This window comes from Aristolochia californica, unplaced genomic scaffold (assembly GCF_029961685.1).
Source record: "Aristolochia californica isolate CCGP_79_NKW_82.1479 unplaced genomic scaffold, dmAriCali1.0.hap1 SCAF_14, whole genome shotgun sequence".
NCBI lineage: Eukaryota > Viridiplantae > Streptophyta > Magnoliopsida > Piperales > Aristolochiaceae > Aristolochia > Aristolochia californica.
In genome coordinates, this window is record NW_027181815.1 from 9,428,299 (window position 1) to 9,445,047 (window position 16,749).

The following is a 16,749-nucleotide window of genomic DNA, read 5'->3' on the forward strand; positions in this document are numbered from 1 at the left end:
TAAAATTTTGGAGCTTATATGCAAAATTTAGAGTAGATGAAACAATTTAAAAGCATGCACCACAATACAAGACAATTTTTTTTTGTTATCGATGTTCCCCTAATGGTAGTCATTGCCTAGGAACACTTATTCGAAGAAATTTCACTAATAAACTCTATTGGTTGAAATTTTACATAAAAGAGATTCTAGCTCTCTTTTAAGCCAAGTGTGATGCTCAAAAACACAATTATAAATCTTTCCTAAAGATTGTACAACTAAACTTTAGCTCTAGCAAGCATTCCTTTCTAGATTCTAGGTTCTAGATCAACCTTGATGAGAAAAGTGAAAAATACAACAAGAAAAGGAAAATTACAACTTTAAATTTTGGAGAGAACTAAAACTTTTTAAGTTCCTAATATTTGACGCACAAGAGAAAAGTTGTTGGAGCTTTGAAATACTAGGATGCACAATGACTTTGATAGAGAATGTTGATTTTGTAAGAATATAGCACTATTCCTCCCAAAAATGAATTTATGAAATAATTTCAAGTTAAACAGTGGTTCAATGCAATAAATTACCCATAAATGTTGAAATTACTCTCCTACACAAGTTAGGAGAGGTGTTTATAAGTTTTAGTGCCAAACTAGTTATTTTTACCCATTTTTGGGTTCCCTAAGCTTGTTGATTGATCAGGCCATTGATCAACCGAATTCTCAATTTCTCGAAAATAGTTGGTTAATCGATGAATCCAGTTAGTAGATCGATCCTGCTAAATGGGGTTGGCTATGTAGTTCTTAGGATGATTGATCACAATGTAAGGTATGATTGATCATGCCTTATAACTCATAATAGCAGCTCTCAGGATAATCAATCACATTGTAGGAACATGCTTTATGTGCTCTACTAAACTGCATTCTATATGATCAATCATGCTATACGCCAAATTGATAGATTAGGTTTTAAGCATGATGATGATGTAGCTAAGGGGTTTTGCTAGTCTAAAACATTATAATGCATTGGTTAAACATGATTTCGAGAAATGACATACCCTAAAACTCCAAAGTTCTTGTGTACTTTACAATTGAAGTTTGGTAGTTATCCTCATACATGGCTAAAATTCTTGAGATATTTATAAACAACTTATTAGACTCTAGTATTCAAATCTTCAATTTTTTGCTTGCAGGTGCCCCTCCCTCTTGCCGCTGCTTGGCCTCAATCTTGCCCTCTCTCTCACCGTTGCTCAGCCTCATCGTCGCCCTCGACCTCGCCATTGCTTCCCCCCCCTCTCGCTCGACCTCTCACCGTTGCTCGCCCTCGCCCTCCACCTCGTCGCTACTCTCCTCCCTCTCGCCACTGCTCTACCTTACTGCCTCTGCTTTGCCTCGCTCTCCCTTGCCGTCGTGCTACTTCCCTCTCCTCTCACTACCCACTCTCTCAAAATTAAACCATGAATAATTTTATTTTTTGTGATTATTTTATTAATTTATATTACACTAAAATCTATCTTATTTCACTAATAAAACACCCTATTTATTTATTTATTATATTCATTACTTTTAGTACTATATTAAATTACTAATTTAAGAGTGATAATTAAGATATTATAAAAGTAAGAATTTGATAAGTATCTAACCATTATAAAAATAAACATTTTTGTTTAAGTATTCTATATTTTATAATCAATTAAATTAATTTTATTTTAACATGTAGCTATTATATTAGTTTAGGCTAAACTAAAAATCTATCTTATTTTATTAATAAAATACACTTTTTAATTATTTATAATTTTTATAACTTTTAATATTATATTATATGATTAATTTAAGAGTAATAATTTAGATATTGTAAAAATTAGAATTTTTAGACACTATAAAAGTAACCAGTTTGGGTATATTATTTGTTATATTTAATTAAATTAATATTTATTTTTAATTTTGAAAAGGTGCACTAACCCCCCATTACTAATTTTAATACCGCAGTCAGTTTGTAATTTTCAGTCATTGGAACGTAGAAATCCCAGAAAGGAATTCTGAATAGCGAACCAGGGTTCTACTTCCACTGTTCTCAAATGCAAGACAGAGCGGATACCCGTCAAAACTATAATCTTAATCTTACCTCCACAGCCAGCATCGACAGGGAGTACGTTTTGAGGACGACAGGCAGAAAGTCTCTCTCTCTCTCTCCCCCTCATGGCTTCAAAGGGATGGAAAAACAACATCCCCACCATCGCCTCTCGAATCTACTTCATCATCATCATACTTCAAGTTCCTCTTTTCAGGTTCGTTTCTGCAGTCCATTCCTCCCTCAATCAAGACACTGTATCATTTCTTATATTCTCGTAGATCTGATTTCTACTTGAACGGAACCCTATTTGTACGGGGTACTGCTTCATTTTCCGCTTCCAACTTTTTTTGGCAAAACTATGTCTCACTTCGCTTGTCGTTCTCACTAAGCTTAACTGTCTACTGAACAATTGGAGGTTGCAAGCGACGTCTTCCCAGTTGCTGCAGTAAAGGCCTTACTTTACCCTGGGGCAATAACAAGGGGCCTTATCTCCGACAGGACCATCCCAAAATGGGATAGCTTGCTAAACACATATAACCTCACAGACGTCAAAAATGCTTCCCCTGTAGCAGATCTCCAGCGCCTTGAGGTTTTCTTCAACCATATGATGATACCCTTCACTCATATTTTCTTCACTTTGAGTTCTTCATTGCTCCAAGGTTCTTTTGAGGGTAATCGGATGCAATGATGCTCTCTTAACAGGTACTTGCAGGGAGCTATTTTTGCGTCGCAGGATCCTTGCTGGGTCTGTTAAATCCAGGGAGGATGACCATGTTTGGCTCACTTTTGGTGGTCTGAGGCCTCATGAAAGAAGGTATTCTTGGGAAACCTGTAAACACAGACCCTGCAACGGCAGTTTATATGTACCCAACCATGCTAATTGCACTCATCTGTGCCTTGTCTTCAACTATAATGTAAAGAGGGCAGCAACCAGAAGTAGTGCAGCCCGGCCTATTCCAAAACCAATAGAGCGATCTTCAAAGTCGAAATTGAAATGAATTTATTAGGATTTGATGTTGAGTTTTTAATTTTACTCCACTGCTTTTTAATTTTTTTCGTGTTCCATTTGCACAGAAAGTTGGCCATTGGCAATCTCAGTTCTGATTTACAAAAAAACTATCAGGTTCAAATAGCAAAACTAACTTATCTTGCTTCATCGACATCGGCTTGCATAGAATTGATTTGCATAGAATTGATGGCTACTGATCAGAACTTGTAGACCATTTCTTCTGTGTATCCGAGCTCTTTGAGAATTCCCAAAAGCTGCAAACCATAAGAAAGGATTATAAGGATCCAAAGCAAACAAGCAAACACCAGAAATTTAATGAAATACCAGTTGGGTATACCTCGCCCTGGGATCGGTCTTTTGCCTTGTCTCCTGAGATGTGCTTCATCATTCCGGGAGGCCCGCAGACCTAGAGAAATAATAAAGCATAAGACTGATGCATCGCCCTCAAAAGTCCAACCAGCAGTAGAGTGCAATTTTTAAGCGACAGACATGATCAGTAAGTACTCTGTATCATTATGAGAATGCAGTAGGAAATTTCAACTTACTAGTATAAGTGTGTCTTCACTGGGACCTGGTAAGCCCTTCAATGCCATATCCTTTGAAATATAACCAGCTCCCCCTTTCCAATTCTTGGACGGGTTATCCACTGTATAATGTACCTGAAATTTTCATAACCAATATTGCTGACTAAGGGACAACAAGAAACAGTATTTCCTTCCCATAAAACAAATTTTTTTGATATCCACAAAAGACAGGATTACTCAGAAATGTGGCCAACCATACCAAAGGACAAAGAAAATAAAAGACCAACCTTGAAATTAGGATGCTTAGCAGCAAGCACGTCAAGCTTTTCTTTAAGCAGTATATCACCAGGAGATACATTGGCATACAGCAATGATACCTGATGAACAAATGGTGAAAATTCATGGAGGCATAAGGTATAATTTGCCTAGTTTGGTTAAAGATGATGGGATTGAAAAAAGTAAAACACATAATAATACTCTTACTTTTCTCTGCAACTTCTCAAGATTACATCGCTAATTACAATTTTCAAAAAGTTTTATTGAATCAAGGTAGTAGAGTTGGTCACCCAATGATCCTTGTAACCCTCAGGTCATTAGGCTGTCAGGTATATGAAATTCTGGATAACTTTGCAGAGGAACTTCTATATATAAATAGCTAGGGTAAGTCTTATTGTAGTTACCTTGGAAAATGTTACCCTATTCTTGCATTCAACTAGGATATGTAAAGGAAAATACCTGAGTGTTGTCATCTGGATTCTTGAGGATAGCTTCAATAACTTGCAGCATTGGTGTAATCCCTGTCCCACCAGCAATCTGAGAGTGAAAATTTTCCTCAGATCAGCTCAAGCTCCTCAAAGCTAATTATATTTCTCAACAAGGAATGCTAGAGTTGTCCACTCTTAATTTTTATTATAAAGTAGGAAACAGAGCATTGGTGTCTAGGCATGCAAGTTTTACCATGCCAATGTGCTTTTTCATATTGGGGCTATATCTCAGCTTTTCAATTGGCCTGTGAAACACACAAATGGTCCACAAATCAAATCCCTAATACTTTGGAGAGGAAAACTACAGATGTGTTACTTACCCTTTGACTTCAACCATGTCTCCTGGTTTTAAACTTGCAAAGTGTTGACTCATTTTTCCTTCAGGATAAACCTGCAATAATTTGCATGATATGACAAAAAAAACTCGTGCATATGTTAGTGGAAAAAAGAACAAAAGAAAATTCAACAGTTATTGTTTACCTTGATTAATAAATCAAAATATCCCTTGGAATCTGGATCTGAAATAGGAGTGTAGCAGAAATGCAAAAGAAGAGAAAATTCAGCTAATCATAAAGATCTTTGGAAAGATCTTAAGAGTGTATTTATCATTTGAGCAACTTTTGTCAGATAAGACAGTCAATACAGCAAAATTGTTTCCTGATCCTTCACCTTGGATGAGGAAATATTATTAAACATCAATTTTACTTCCTCTCAAACTTCCTTAATAAAATCTCTTCTCAATGTGTTAAAAAATAAAAAATTCCTCAACGAACACTGTTCTTATCAATTTGTACTTGTAAGGGATGTCTTCCCCAAGACAAACTGATGCAGCCATAGAGCACAAGAAGGTGGACGTAGGCAACCTAATCTTTTAAGAAGCTTAAGGACATCTCATGCTCAATCAGACTAGGCAGAGCATAAGACCTGATTTGGGCTTGGGTATCGGCTTTTTGGCATACAAGGATGAGCTCAGGATCTTAAGATACTTCCTTTCCAGTACTCAAACCTAGTTCTAAACCAATCTTTGATTTTTGCCACCGCTTTTGACAAGTAAAGAGTCCAATTGATAGCACTCTTGTTCCATGTATCACAATAGTAAACTCAATACACTATCATCTTCAGCCATCAAAATGGGAACTTCTACCGATCAGCACAGGCCCACGGATGTCATGTTGCACTCACCTATCAGAAAACTTCCATGATTTGTAACTTGCAGTAAGTTGGAACACACACATGGAGGCTAATTCTTCTTCTTTTCAAGTCTTTACTCAAATTAAGATGTGTTCAATGACCTAAATAATTATCTACTGCTCTCGTTAGAAATTTCTTATAAACACAAGTATGAAAAAAGATCTTGATCCATCCTTTTGGTTTTTGGCATACTTTGGTTCGTGAAAATTCTAATGGAGGCTTCAATGGGAAGCCACTATAAGTACCATTCTGAATCAAATTCAAAGTGAAATACAATTATGTTCATCTTGTTGTTGCTAGTGGCAACCCTAATAGAACATATCTTCTTGAAGATCTTGCTTAATAAAAAAACTGTGCTCCGTAAAATGAAAGTATCAAAGACAGAGAAGATTGTGGAAGTGCTGCAACGTGCAGGACTGTTTTCTCAGGAGGATTTTGACCTCCTCCTTTCATTAAATAGGTCACTTAAGTGATTGATGTATACAATGATAGAAATGCCCCTCTAGGTTAACCTACTTATATCTCCTAGAGTACAAGACATAGAAACCTGAAATTTACCCTAACATCCACCAAGAAAAACTATCCTACTCCTACAGGGAGGACATGAATGTAAAATAACTAAATTACACTTGATCCTAACAGCTTTAACACACCCTCTAAAAAGGAGCATATATAACTAGTCACAAAAATTCCCATGATATTGTTTTCCCAAAGCTTTGGTAAAAAATTACCAAGTGATCTGTAGTCTTGTTATACGAAATGACCACGACTCCACTCATCACAACATCTCTAATAAAGTCTACCTCAATATGCATAGTTCTTTCATGAAATACATGATTGCTTGCAATGAAGATGACAATTTGATTATCACAATATATCGCCATAGCGTCTTTAGCATGAAAGTCCAATTCTTTCAACACAGATTTTACCCACAAAAGTTCATTAACCATATAAGCCATCGCTACATAATCAAACTTTGCACTTGAATGAGCAACTACATCCTATTTCTTGCTCTTCTAACTTATTAAATTACCTCCAATATACACACAATACCCAAAAGATGATTTTCTAACCAACTTGGACCGGGAGTAATCAACATCTAAATATATGTAATTTGCAAATGACTACGGGGCTCATACAATAGTACCTTTCCTGCCGCACCTTTCAAGTATCTCACTATTTGCAAGGCAGCTTCTAAATGAGTTTTTCTTGGGTGTTCCATAAACTTGTTGATCATGTTCACTACAAAAACTATATCAGGCCTAGTAACTATAGCATAATAAGTTTGCCTACTAACCTCCTATACATGGTCTTCTCTCTAAGCTCATCATTGTCCTCATGAAGATTATGATTAACCTCTATAGAAGTTTGCGCAGGTTTAGCTCCTAACAACCCATACTCATGTGGCATATCAGACACATACTTTCTTCGGGTCAGAATAACCCCTACTTTCCTTCTCGCTACATCTCTCCAAGAACATATTTAAGTGTTTCTAGATCTTTGGTTTGAAAAGGATGCATCAGATACTTTTTCACCTCGTCAATGCCATTTTTGTCACTATTAGATGGAACTATGTCATGAACATATACAATCAGAATCACAAGTCTATAGGACCACTTCAGCACACATAAAATGATCACAATGACTCCTCTGAAAGCCCAAGGACATCACAACCCAGCTGAAGTTAGCAAACAAAGCTCAAGGACTGATTAAGAAACTAAAACAGTGAAGACGTACCTGATATGTGCATAGATCCATTAGAATCAATGATCCAAAAAGAAACTGGACTTGCATAGAATGCAGACATACTTGAACTAGCCATAGTAGCTGTAACAATAGGAACATTATGGCTTAAGAATGATGAGGTAGTTGTCAAATGGGCCATGCGTTGAGCAAGCTGTTGAAGCTCATTAGGCACACCAATACCAGTAGTTGAGGCTTTCCCATCTTGTGTAACACATGAAATAGCCCAGGCATGCTTTCCATACTTATCCCAACATAGGTCTGAGTAGAGACTGGTATGCCCACAATGATCACTCTTCCTCTCACTACTGCCTTTACCACAACCTCTGCCATCGCTACAGACATCACTGCCTTGACCACGACCACCCTGCCTAAGCCTGTTGGTGATTTATGGGTGATATTGTGTTTGCTGAAAAAGAAGCACAGTTGCCTCTGTATCTTTTTAGATCTAAACACTTCCACTTCAACTTGACTGACTCAAACATCAGTTGTTGCAAGAATCTAAGCTCGAACTACGTCACAGTCTGAAACCCAACCATCTAGAAATTTAGTAACATATAATTCACCTTTTTTCTCCAAAGATCTATTTCATTAGTAGTAACTAGGTGATAAATTTCAATCTCCTGTATAATCCCTTACAGTTCACTGAAATAGTCCACTACATGTCTATCTCCCCTTTTCAAGGAAAATAAATAAGTGTATAACTGATATACTCTTGATAAATTGCTCTCTTGAGCATATAAGGGCTAAGGACAGTCCAAATTTGTTTGGAAGTCTCACAATTCATGACATGCCTTTTAAATTTCATATCCATAATATTGAGCAACTAGGTCATAATTGACTGTCCTCTGCTTCCCAATCATCTGTAAGTAGTTTTGGAGGATCATCCCTTAGGTATTTGGCTTTCTTCTTTGCTTTCAAGTAATTTTTTACAGATCTGGCCCAACTCAAATAATTTGCACCACTTATCTTCTCTATAATAACAACAATTGTACTTTTCCTTTCTGAATGTATATTCATTGAGGAGACAACTTCGGCCAAATCAGACATGATTACCACTCAAGGCGCATCAAATAACTCACCGAATGCAGTTTAACAATGAAATTCAACCAAGAATCAATTAAAAATAAATAACCTGTGCATATGGTATTGGTTCACATAGGATGAAACCTTGGGGCATCTAAAAACACAACTGATATGATGACACTGTTATTATACTTTAATCCAAGTGATTCAGCAGTAAATGAAGTCAATTAGGGTTGACGCCACCCTGATGATGATGACACAAACAAACTCCAAGTCTGGAAGGCTTGCACAAGCATATGATTAGGATAGAGAACCCAAACAACCTTCTAGGGGCACAAAAAACTCATAAAGCTGTTCAATTGATAGCACAAGCCATCAATCTAAAGATTATGGCACAAAACAGGTCAAAAGGATCTAACCTTTAGCTTCAATCAACAGAGAATTTGAGAAATATTCTTCCTAGAGACGGCACAAATTTAGAAAAAGAAGGGAGGGCAGTTGCAACGTTACCCCAGATGGATCTTTTGCTTTGATACCATGCACAAGTGGTAAAGAAAAGTGAAATAAAGGAGAAGAGTGAAAGAAATCAAAGAGAGAAGGGCTTAGAATTGCTGCAATGTCTGACACTGTTTTCTGAGGAGGATTTCGACCTCCTTTCATTGAATTGGCCAGATGTATACGATGACAGAAATTCTCCTCTAAGTTAACCTACTTATATCTCCTAAAACACAAGAGATATAAATCTGAAAATTTACCCTAACACCCACCATAACAAGGTAAAAACTATCCTAGAGAGAGAATACATGTATGTAAAATGACCAAATTACCGTTGATACTAACACGTTTAATAAACCTGAACTCAATGTCCATCTACATTATCAATCTTGAAAGTTTTTTAACAATTTGGAGGATTTTGAGATCTTATCTCCACCATTTACCTATTTCGAATCAGCCATTGCTATTTGAGTGACCAATATTGCACAATGTGCAGAATACTAGTATGGATTAATGCAACTATTATATGAAGCTGCAAAGTTCTTTTTTTTCATGTTTAATTTTGGTCTTTTTACTTGTCCTTTTGTCAACACTTCATCTAATTGGTTATACCGCACATTCATTGTTAGACATGTGCTCCTGGAAAGAAACAAGTAAAGTAGAAGGACCACAGCATGCAGATAAATATGAAACTAACCAAAGGAAACAGGAAAGTGTATTAATAAGTGTTTTAGCTTTATAGTACTAAAAGAAGTGAGTTTAGGCTCATAGAATCTCCATTATTTTGCACCATAATAATCCAATTGAGCCAACTGTTATATTACATAAATTACATTAATAAGAAATTAGTTGAATTTCTAATTTCTGTCTATGATACGTCCTTAATTTGAGAACTGTGTAACAACCACTTGCTGCATATACAGAGATTAGTGGCGGGATAAGCAACTAACTCTATTTGAGAAGAGAATAGTAAGAAAGCACAGAATTTATTATTAGATAAGCTCTGATCTAATCTAATAAAAACACTTACGGGCGAATGACATATTTAGGTTTTCCTTCAGCATCTTCACCCAGCGGAGCTCTGCAAAGGGCATCAACACAGGTGCAGAGAGTATAACAAAGTAAACAAGATTCTCTCGCGGTAGAATAAAGGTAAAGCTCAGTAAACAATACCTTGTTAGAATACAGGATGCAACATCAAGACCCAATTTTGCAGAAGGGTCAAATGAAAACCTGTAAATGACAATCAAAGTTAACTATTAATAACAATTTTGTAAAACAAAAAAAAAATTTCAACTACATGTAGATTATGAAACAAATTACATAATATTTGAATAGAGCTACTTAAAGAATTTAGTTACTGATTTCATTTACCTGAAAAGGTGAGTATTGTGGCTGACTTTAGCAGTATCCTGAAGTTTAAACTCAATCCACTTCTCCGGGTTAAGTGCTGTGAATGAAATAAAGACAACTTTTATGAGCCAGAACCATACATATAGGCAGACAACATAAAGGAGTCACAAAGAGTGATTTACTCCTTTTTTTTTCTTTTTTCTTTTCTTTTTGTGTTAATGTGTCATCATGTAGTGGCTCTATTGTTGTTGATAGTAAAGCAATATCACTTTTAATTCAAAATGACAAACAGTATAGTCAGATCTAGAATGATTAATTTTGCCTTCATGAACACAACAAGTTGCAGGGTGCTATCTATTGCCCAAAAAATCAATACACATGGAATTTTTCACACTAGTCTACCAAGGTAAGACTTGATATAATTGACCCAAAAAGTTAACTCAGTTAAATTAAAACTAAGCATTCCATCTTCTGAGGGAACAAGAATTTTAAAATACAAAATTTCAAGGCAGCACCAGCTCATAAAACTCTCTGAGTCGAGCAGAAAAAGCTTATAGAATAAGAACAACAAGATTGACAACAAAAAAATCCACAATTTAAAACCATAGTAACTCAAGTTTGAGTCAGGAGCTCTATTGAGCTTTGTCATGGAAAACATACCTACTCTTCCAGTCACTTCATCATCTTTTTGATCCAGCTGAGCCTGTGAAATGTAGTCAGTGGTAGTTTAGCAGCAGAAAAACCACCTACCCCTAGAAAAAAGTTGAACCGAAATAAGAAAGGCTGTAGTGCACATCCTGATTAATTGGCTTAAATTGCAACTATTGAAGAGCATATATGGAAGTCTTACAAGACTGTCATAGTAAGAAGTCTCATAGAGCCAGAATTAACATGGTAGAGTCTTACAAGAATCTCATAAGAGGAGGTCTCACAGAAGAGTCTTAGTTAAAAATGTTTTAGTTATGCTAGTCTACTATTTATGTTTAATTGTTCAATTGTTTTAGGACTTATTTTTTAGTATTTAACTTTGGGCGTAACTAGGATAAGAGTAGTTTAATTGTAACTGGATTCTATTTGTTTCCTCTATTATAAATAGAGGCTTATTGTACTCAAATTACAACAAGTTAGTGAAGTATTTCTCTTTTCCTGAAATTCAACATGGTACCAGAGCGAATTCTGTGAGTTGACTTGGTCTATCCACAGAGATAATGTGATCCTTTTGTGAACTATCATCTTTAGTAGTTTAAGTTCATATTCTATTTTTTTTTCTTTCCTGTCCTAGCACCCGTTGTTTTCTTGGCGTTCACACTTTCATACTGAACTTTTCATATTGTAAATTATATATTGAGGAAAGATCATCGAGTCTACTTTCCAACCCAAAAAGAAGTTTGGCAATCGAAGTTTTGTATAAAGAGAAATTGATAATTGAACCAGCAAAGGTCGGACTGCAAGAGAGGTTTGAGCAACAGTAGAAAGCTTCAATTTTCGAGGCGTTTCATGCCATCAAGAACAAGACTTTATATAGAAAATTATATGTCAAAAGCTAGATTTTTATGCCTATTTTCTTATCTATCAAACCAATTCTCAATCTGAGTTTTCTAGAGGGAGATATCAATATAAAAAAACTCAATGGTCATGCTGGCCAAAGAAGAAAGAGTATTTAGTTCGACCAGATTATAGAGTCCGAAATCTATCAGATTCTTTCTCTCAAAAGAAGTAAATTTTATGAAAAAATATTACACTTGAATGAAAGGTATCAAATTCTAGTTTTAGAAGGAGAAAATTTCAAGTCAATTTGATCTATGTGTAAGGAGATATTTGCATTGGAGTCAACAACCTTCAAGCTACAAAATGAAGAAAATAAATAGGTCAAAACAGATCCAAGAACAAAGTTTTTTTTATGTCAAATTAGGTATCAAATTAAAGCTCTTTGAGTCTAGTTTCTTAAGCAACAAACAATTTGTGATTCTGATCTATATTGTTAGAGATATTGATATCAAAAGTACTAAAGGTCAGTTTTGCCAAAAATCTCTCATTTTTCCTATTTTCTCTCATATTATTTCCCCATGCATTGGCGTGAATTTAGTTTCTTTTTCTCCTAGAATCTTAATTGTTTAACCAAATTTCCCTTCTAATCAAAGCGTTTTGTTCAGAATTAATCACTCCATGATGTGCTCGTTCAAGGTATGCAAAACTTTCTTGCTTCGATGTTGTTTTCAAGTTTTGCGTTTTTGTTACTTGGTTGTGAATCTTACGCATCGTCAACTCCGAAAATTGTGGTCACCCCACAAAAAAGTTATACTTGGTAAAAAATATTAAGTTCTACCGTTATAGTATCCCCTAGTTTTTTTTGAAAAAAAATGTCATATTCTAAATTCATTTGGAAGTATGAGTATTAAATAGTCGCCTCCTTCTAGTTAAAGTTGTTTTCCTCTAGTATTTCTTTTGTTTATTTTCTTGTGTTTTCATCATTTCAAAGCAATGCCTAGACCCACTACCAAAAAAGTATAGGAGAGTGCCCAACATCTAGTTGAGTCAAGTCTTTTATTATTTACCCAAGACGTGATTTGTGTTTGAGCTACACTTAAAAAGTGAATAGTCTCTTTGTTAAGCCCTAAAGTTGGGCCATTTTTCCGCCTTTAAAATTAAGTGGAGTGTGTTTTAAAACTATGACCGTTTTGATTGGTATATGGAGACGGCTAGGAGTGAATTTCTTCTTCCATATCGTGTTTTGTCCAAGCTAGGTCTCTATGTCCTTTTTATCCCCACGTAAGGCGACGAAGTAGAAAAGGAAAAAGAAGAAGAAGTATAAGAAAGAGGTATTTTGTTTTACATATTGTGGTTATTTTTATGTGACCAAAATATTCTAGAAAGGGGGAGATCAAATGATGAAGATTTAATATCTATGAAAATTTTTAGCCAATGAAGATTGAAGATCAAGAATCCTTTTCATTGCAAGCTGAAATTATAAACTCCAACTTGACAGGGAGTGTTGAAGAGCAGATATGGAAGTCTTACATGACTCTCACAGTAAGAAGTCTCACAGAGCCAGAATTAACACGATGGAGTCTTATAAGAGTCTCATAAGAGGAAGTCTCACAGAAGAGTATCGGTTAAAGGTATTTTAGTTATGTTCGTCTTCTCTTTATGTTTAGTTGTTAAATTGTTCTAGGACTTATCTTTTAGTGTTTAACTTTGGGTGTAACTGGGATAAAAGTAGTTTAATTGTAATTAGATTATACTTGTTTCCTCTATTTAGAGGCCCATTTTACTCAAATTACAACTAGTTAGTGAAGTATTTCTCTGTTCCAAAAATTCAACAGGAACAGTTTTTAGAATGTTGATTAGACATGCACACAACACCCCTTTACCCCTACGACAGTTCAACCCAAGATATCACATTAGAAACCACCTCATGTTGTCTTCATGTTTAAATAGCATCAGCTTCTAATATGGATGGTTTATAGACAAGACAAGCTTCCAATTAATGTTACTGGTAGGTTAAGAAAAGCAAAGAGTATAGTATGATCAAGTTTATCACAGCCCAAACACAAAGTGCTCAAGTCAAGGTACATAAGCAGTGGAGGAACTCACGGTTTCTCCAAAGCCTGAAGCAAGAGCAAGAGACCAATCAGCATAGAATATCCAGTACTAGGACCTAAACTAAGTGAATCGTCAACTATTACAAAGTCATTAATCCATATATAGTAAATGAAAATACAATTCTGTAGTCATTCAAGAAATCCTCTTTCCCCCAATTTACTAGGTTTGCTCGATCCAAGGCTCTAGATTAACTGGATGAAGAATTAGTCAAGTGGCAAGGATCATGCATAAATTAAACCGGTCTGCTCTTTATTAGCAGACCAAGCATCTAGTGAAAACTGTGGGAATCAATACAAAGAAACTTGGAACTACTTATCTTTGCACCAGGAACTGTTTTGTACATTGAAACAAATATCAACCAAGTTAACACAGACAAAAATAATAATAATAATAATAACATAAAATAACAAAAAAAATAAAAACAAAAGTAAACCCAATAAACCAATCCACGTGTCCAAATTTGATGTTTATACTTTATGTATTGTAGCCGTGGGAGGTCCAGAGACTTAGAAATTTTACTCAAACTAAATAGATCCCTCATTATAGATCTTTACTGATTTTCAGATCATTCCATGTGGCAGCACCTTCACATAGCTCATGCTTACAGGTCCAAATCCCATTCTAGAAGGGAAAATTATTAGAATAAAAAAGACACCCTTTGAGGACTAGATAATCTCCTTGCTGACTTTATTTTGGAGAAGAAGGATGGCAACATATAGCTGAATTAATTCTTAGTCCCCATATTTACATATGATCCTGTTAAACTGAAGTGATACTAAACCAAATTGAATACTCCTTTCTTACTACAAACACAGTGGCAAATTTAGGAGACAAGGACAGACACTTCAAGTGCCTCATTACTGTCAAAAATAGGAACTTCGTTTTGTGCAACTAACTCAGCTAGAAATTTGGAGATAAGGTCAAACACTTAAAGTAACTCATATCCCCATACAATCTTTTTCCATGACTCAGTTCTCTTGCTCTAGTAGAACCATCTAGTTTCATAAGCACTGATATGATTAACTCCATGAACCAACAGAATTAACAGAGACAGGCCTCGTGGTTAGAAAAATCACCAAGTTAAACAGATATAATCCTACTTTGTAATTTTCTATTGTTCTTCATAAGAAAAGTTATTTTATGTCTTTTAATTTCAATTTCAAAAGTTTCACTGCAACATCCCTCCCTTTCAAAGACAATTAATACAGAGAAAGATAAAGGGTGTTTGTGCCATTGGACATACCGTCTCCAACTCCAACTATGGCTGATTGCATCCACTAAGAAGCTGGTAAAAGAGAAGCTTTATTTTCATTTTGTGTCATGGGTATTTACCAAAAAAAACTTGAATGATGGATACATATATTATCAAAAAGGTCCTCCTTCAGAAGGCAAATTTAAAGCATGGGCATTCTAGATATGTGGGAATTAAAGAATAAGTGGATTGTGAAGAAAAGAACATTTTTTTTTAAACGAAAAAAGAAAAGAACTTCAATTTTTTTCAATCATTCTGTCAGCTCACAAATGTGTGTTTCTCAAAGATCAAATAAGTTTAGCGTTCTTAGCTAGTAAGTAGTAAACGATGTCAACCATCATTCAGCTAGAAGATATCAGCCATCATCCAGGCAACAGTGCGCTAGATTGACACCTTTAAAAGATACCAGATTGTATCAAATGGCCTAATCATTACTTCTTGATGAAAACCAATCTTGTCTTGGTGAAAAGTGAAATCCAAATCTGACAACTTGCTTTAACAACAAAATCTCATTTTACAACACGTTCGTGAAAATACAAAGAAGAACTGACAAAATTTAATCAGGACACACGAAAAGATGGCATCACGTTTATAGCCCAAACCATATCAGAAAGCACGAACATCCAAGTCGAACACTCTGGTGCCGCAATTACATCAAGGTTACGATCATATCAACCTCAAAAAACCAACATTCATACTTTCATATAATTAAGAGCTCCGAATTTCTTATAATGAAAGTAAGCCCAAACCAAACTTCTTCATAATTCAAAATTTTAACAACAGTCTCACTAAAAGCAGCACATATCTACTAAACCCCGATCGACACATCTTACACGTCACCGGCATAACACAAAATCCATACCAAATAGCTGTAAAAACTTACCGTGTAAGGTGAAGAACAATAGAGGTAATACGTCATTCCACCGGAAAGAGCAGCCATTGCACGAAAAGGAAACCGATAGTTGATCTTTGACTTGGGTTGTTCTTTGAATGCATTTCCAAATGCAAGTGGAACAGACCTCCCGATCCTTCTGAAAATCAAAGCCATTTTAGTAACTGAACAGTAAAGCTGTCAGCGGGGGGAAGAGTGCAGAGGTTTAACAGAGCAAGCCCAGAACTGCTTCAGCAAAATTTTCGCTGCAAACAGTTTAATTAATAGCGTCTAAAAGTGAGAAGCAGATGAGAACACGCGATTTGACAACACCTCGCAATGCTTATCAATTATTATTTCTAAGATTTAGACCAGTCAATATTGTTTAGAAGTCTAATCATCTCGGATGAATGGGAATTCTAAGATGAACGATTTGGCTCAAAATTAGAGCCAGATTCTTGTCTCCTCGTCTGCCACTCTTCTGAGGTGTCTGGCTCAAAATTAGAGTCGGCCTAGAATATGCGTTGCTTGTTGGCTTAACAAACGGAAAGAATCTGCCATGTTACGAGTAATCAAAACTGTGTATGCTGTTAGAGGTGCATCAATGTGCTGCTGGGTAAATTCAATTTCCTCCAGCATTTTGGACAGGGATGGATGGGGAAGAGAGACATTAGAGACGAAAATAGAGGTCCTGAATTTTATTTTTTTTGGATTAATTTTCTCAATAGAATTTATGTCGCTATAGGAAACACAGGAAAAATTAGTTATAGTGTTCGTATTTATGTTAGAAATAAATTATTATTTATAAATAATAAAAAATAACTTGGTTTATTCTTCAATAGTTCCTTATTGGAGTAATAGAAAACAAAATTATT

The 16,749-nt window shown here is 35.5% G+C and overlaps 1 protein-coding gene and 1 pseudogene across 1 annotated transcript; one reads left to right on the forward strand and one right to left on the reverse strand.

Annotated features, from left to right (window-relative positions):
- Positions 1 to 2,093: 2,093 nt before the first annotated feature.
- LOC137950569 (uncharacterized) lies at positions 2,094 to 3,055 on the forward strand (annotated as a pseudogene).
- On the reverse strand, positions 2,859 to 16,196 carry LOC137950568 (NADH-cytochrome b5 reductase-like protein). Its single transcript, XM_068797114.1, has 13 exons — positions 15,887 to 16,196; positions 10,809 to 10,851; positions 10,170 to 10,245; positions 9,969 to 10,028; positions 9,826 to 9,876; positions 4,821 to 4,875; positions 4,661 to 4,731; positions 4,534 to 4,585; positions 4,312 to 4,389; positions 3,864 to 3,953; positions 3,598 to 3,711; positions 3,390 to 3,458; positions 2,859 to 3,306 (listed from the first exon to the last, which is right to left on the reverse strand). The coding sequence occupies exons 1-13, from the start codon at positions 16,049 to 16,051 to the stop codon at positions 3,250 to 3,252; spliced, it is 981 nt and encodes a 326-aa protein (XP_068653215.1). The 5' UTR covers positions 16,052 to 16,196; the 3' UTR covers positions 2,859 to 3,249.
- Positions 16,197 to 16,749: the final 553 nt, after the last annotated feature.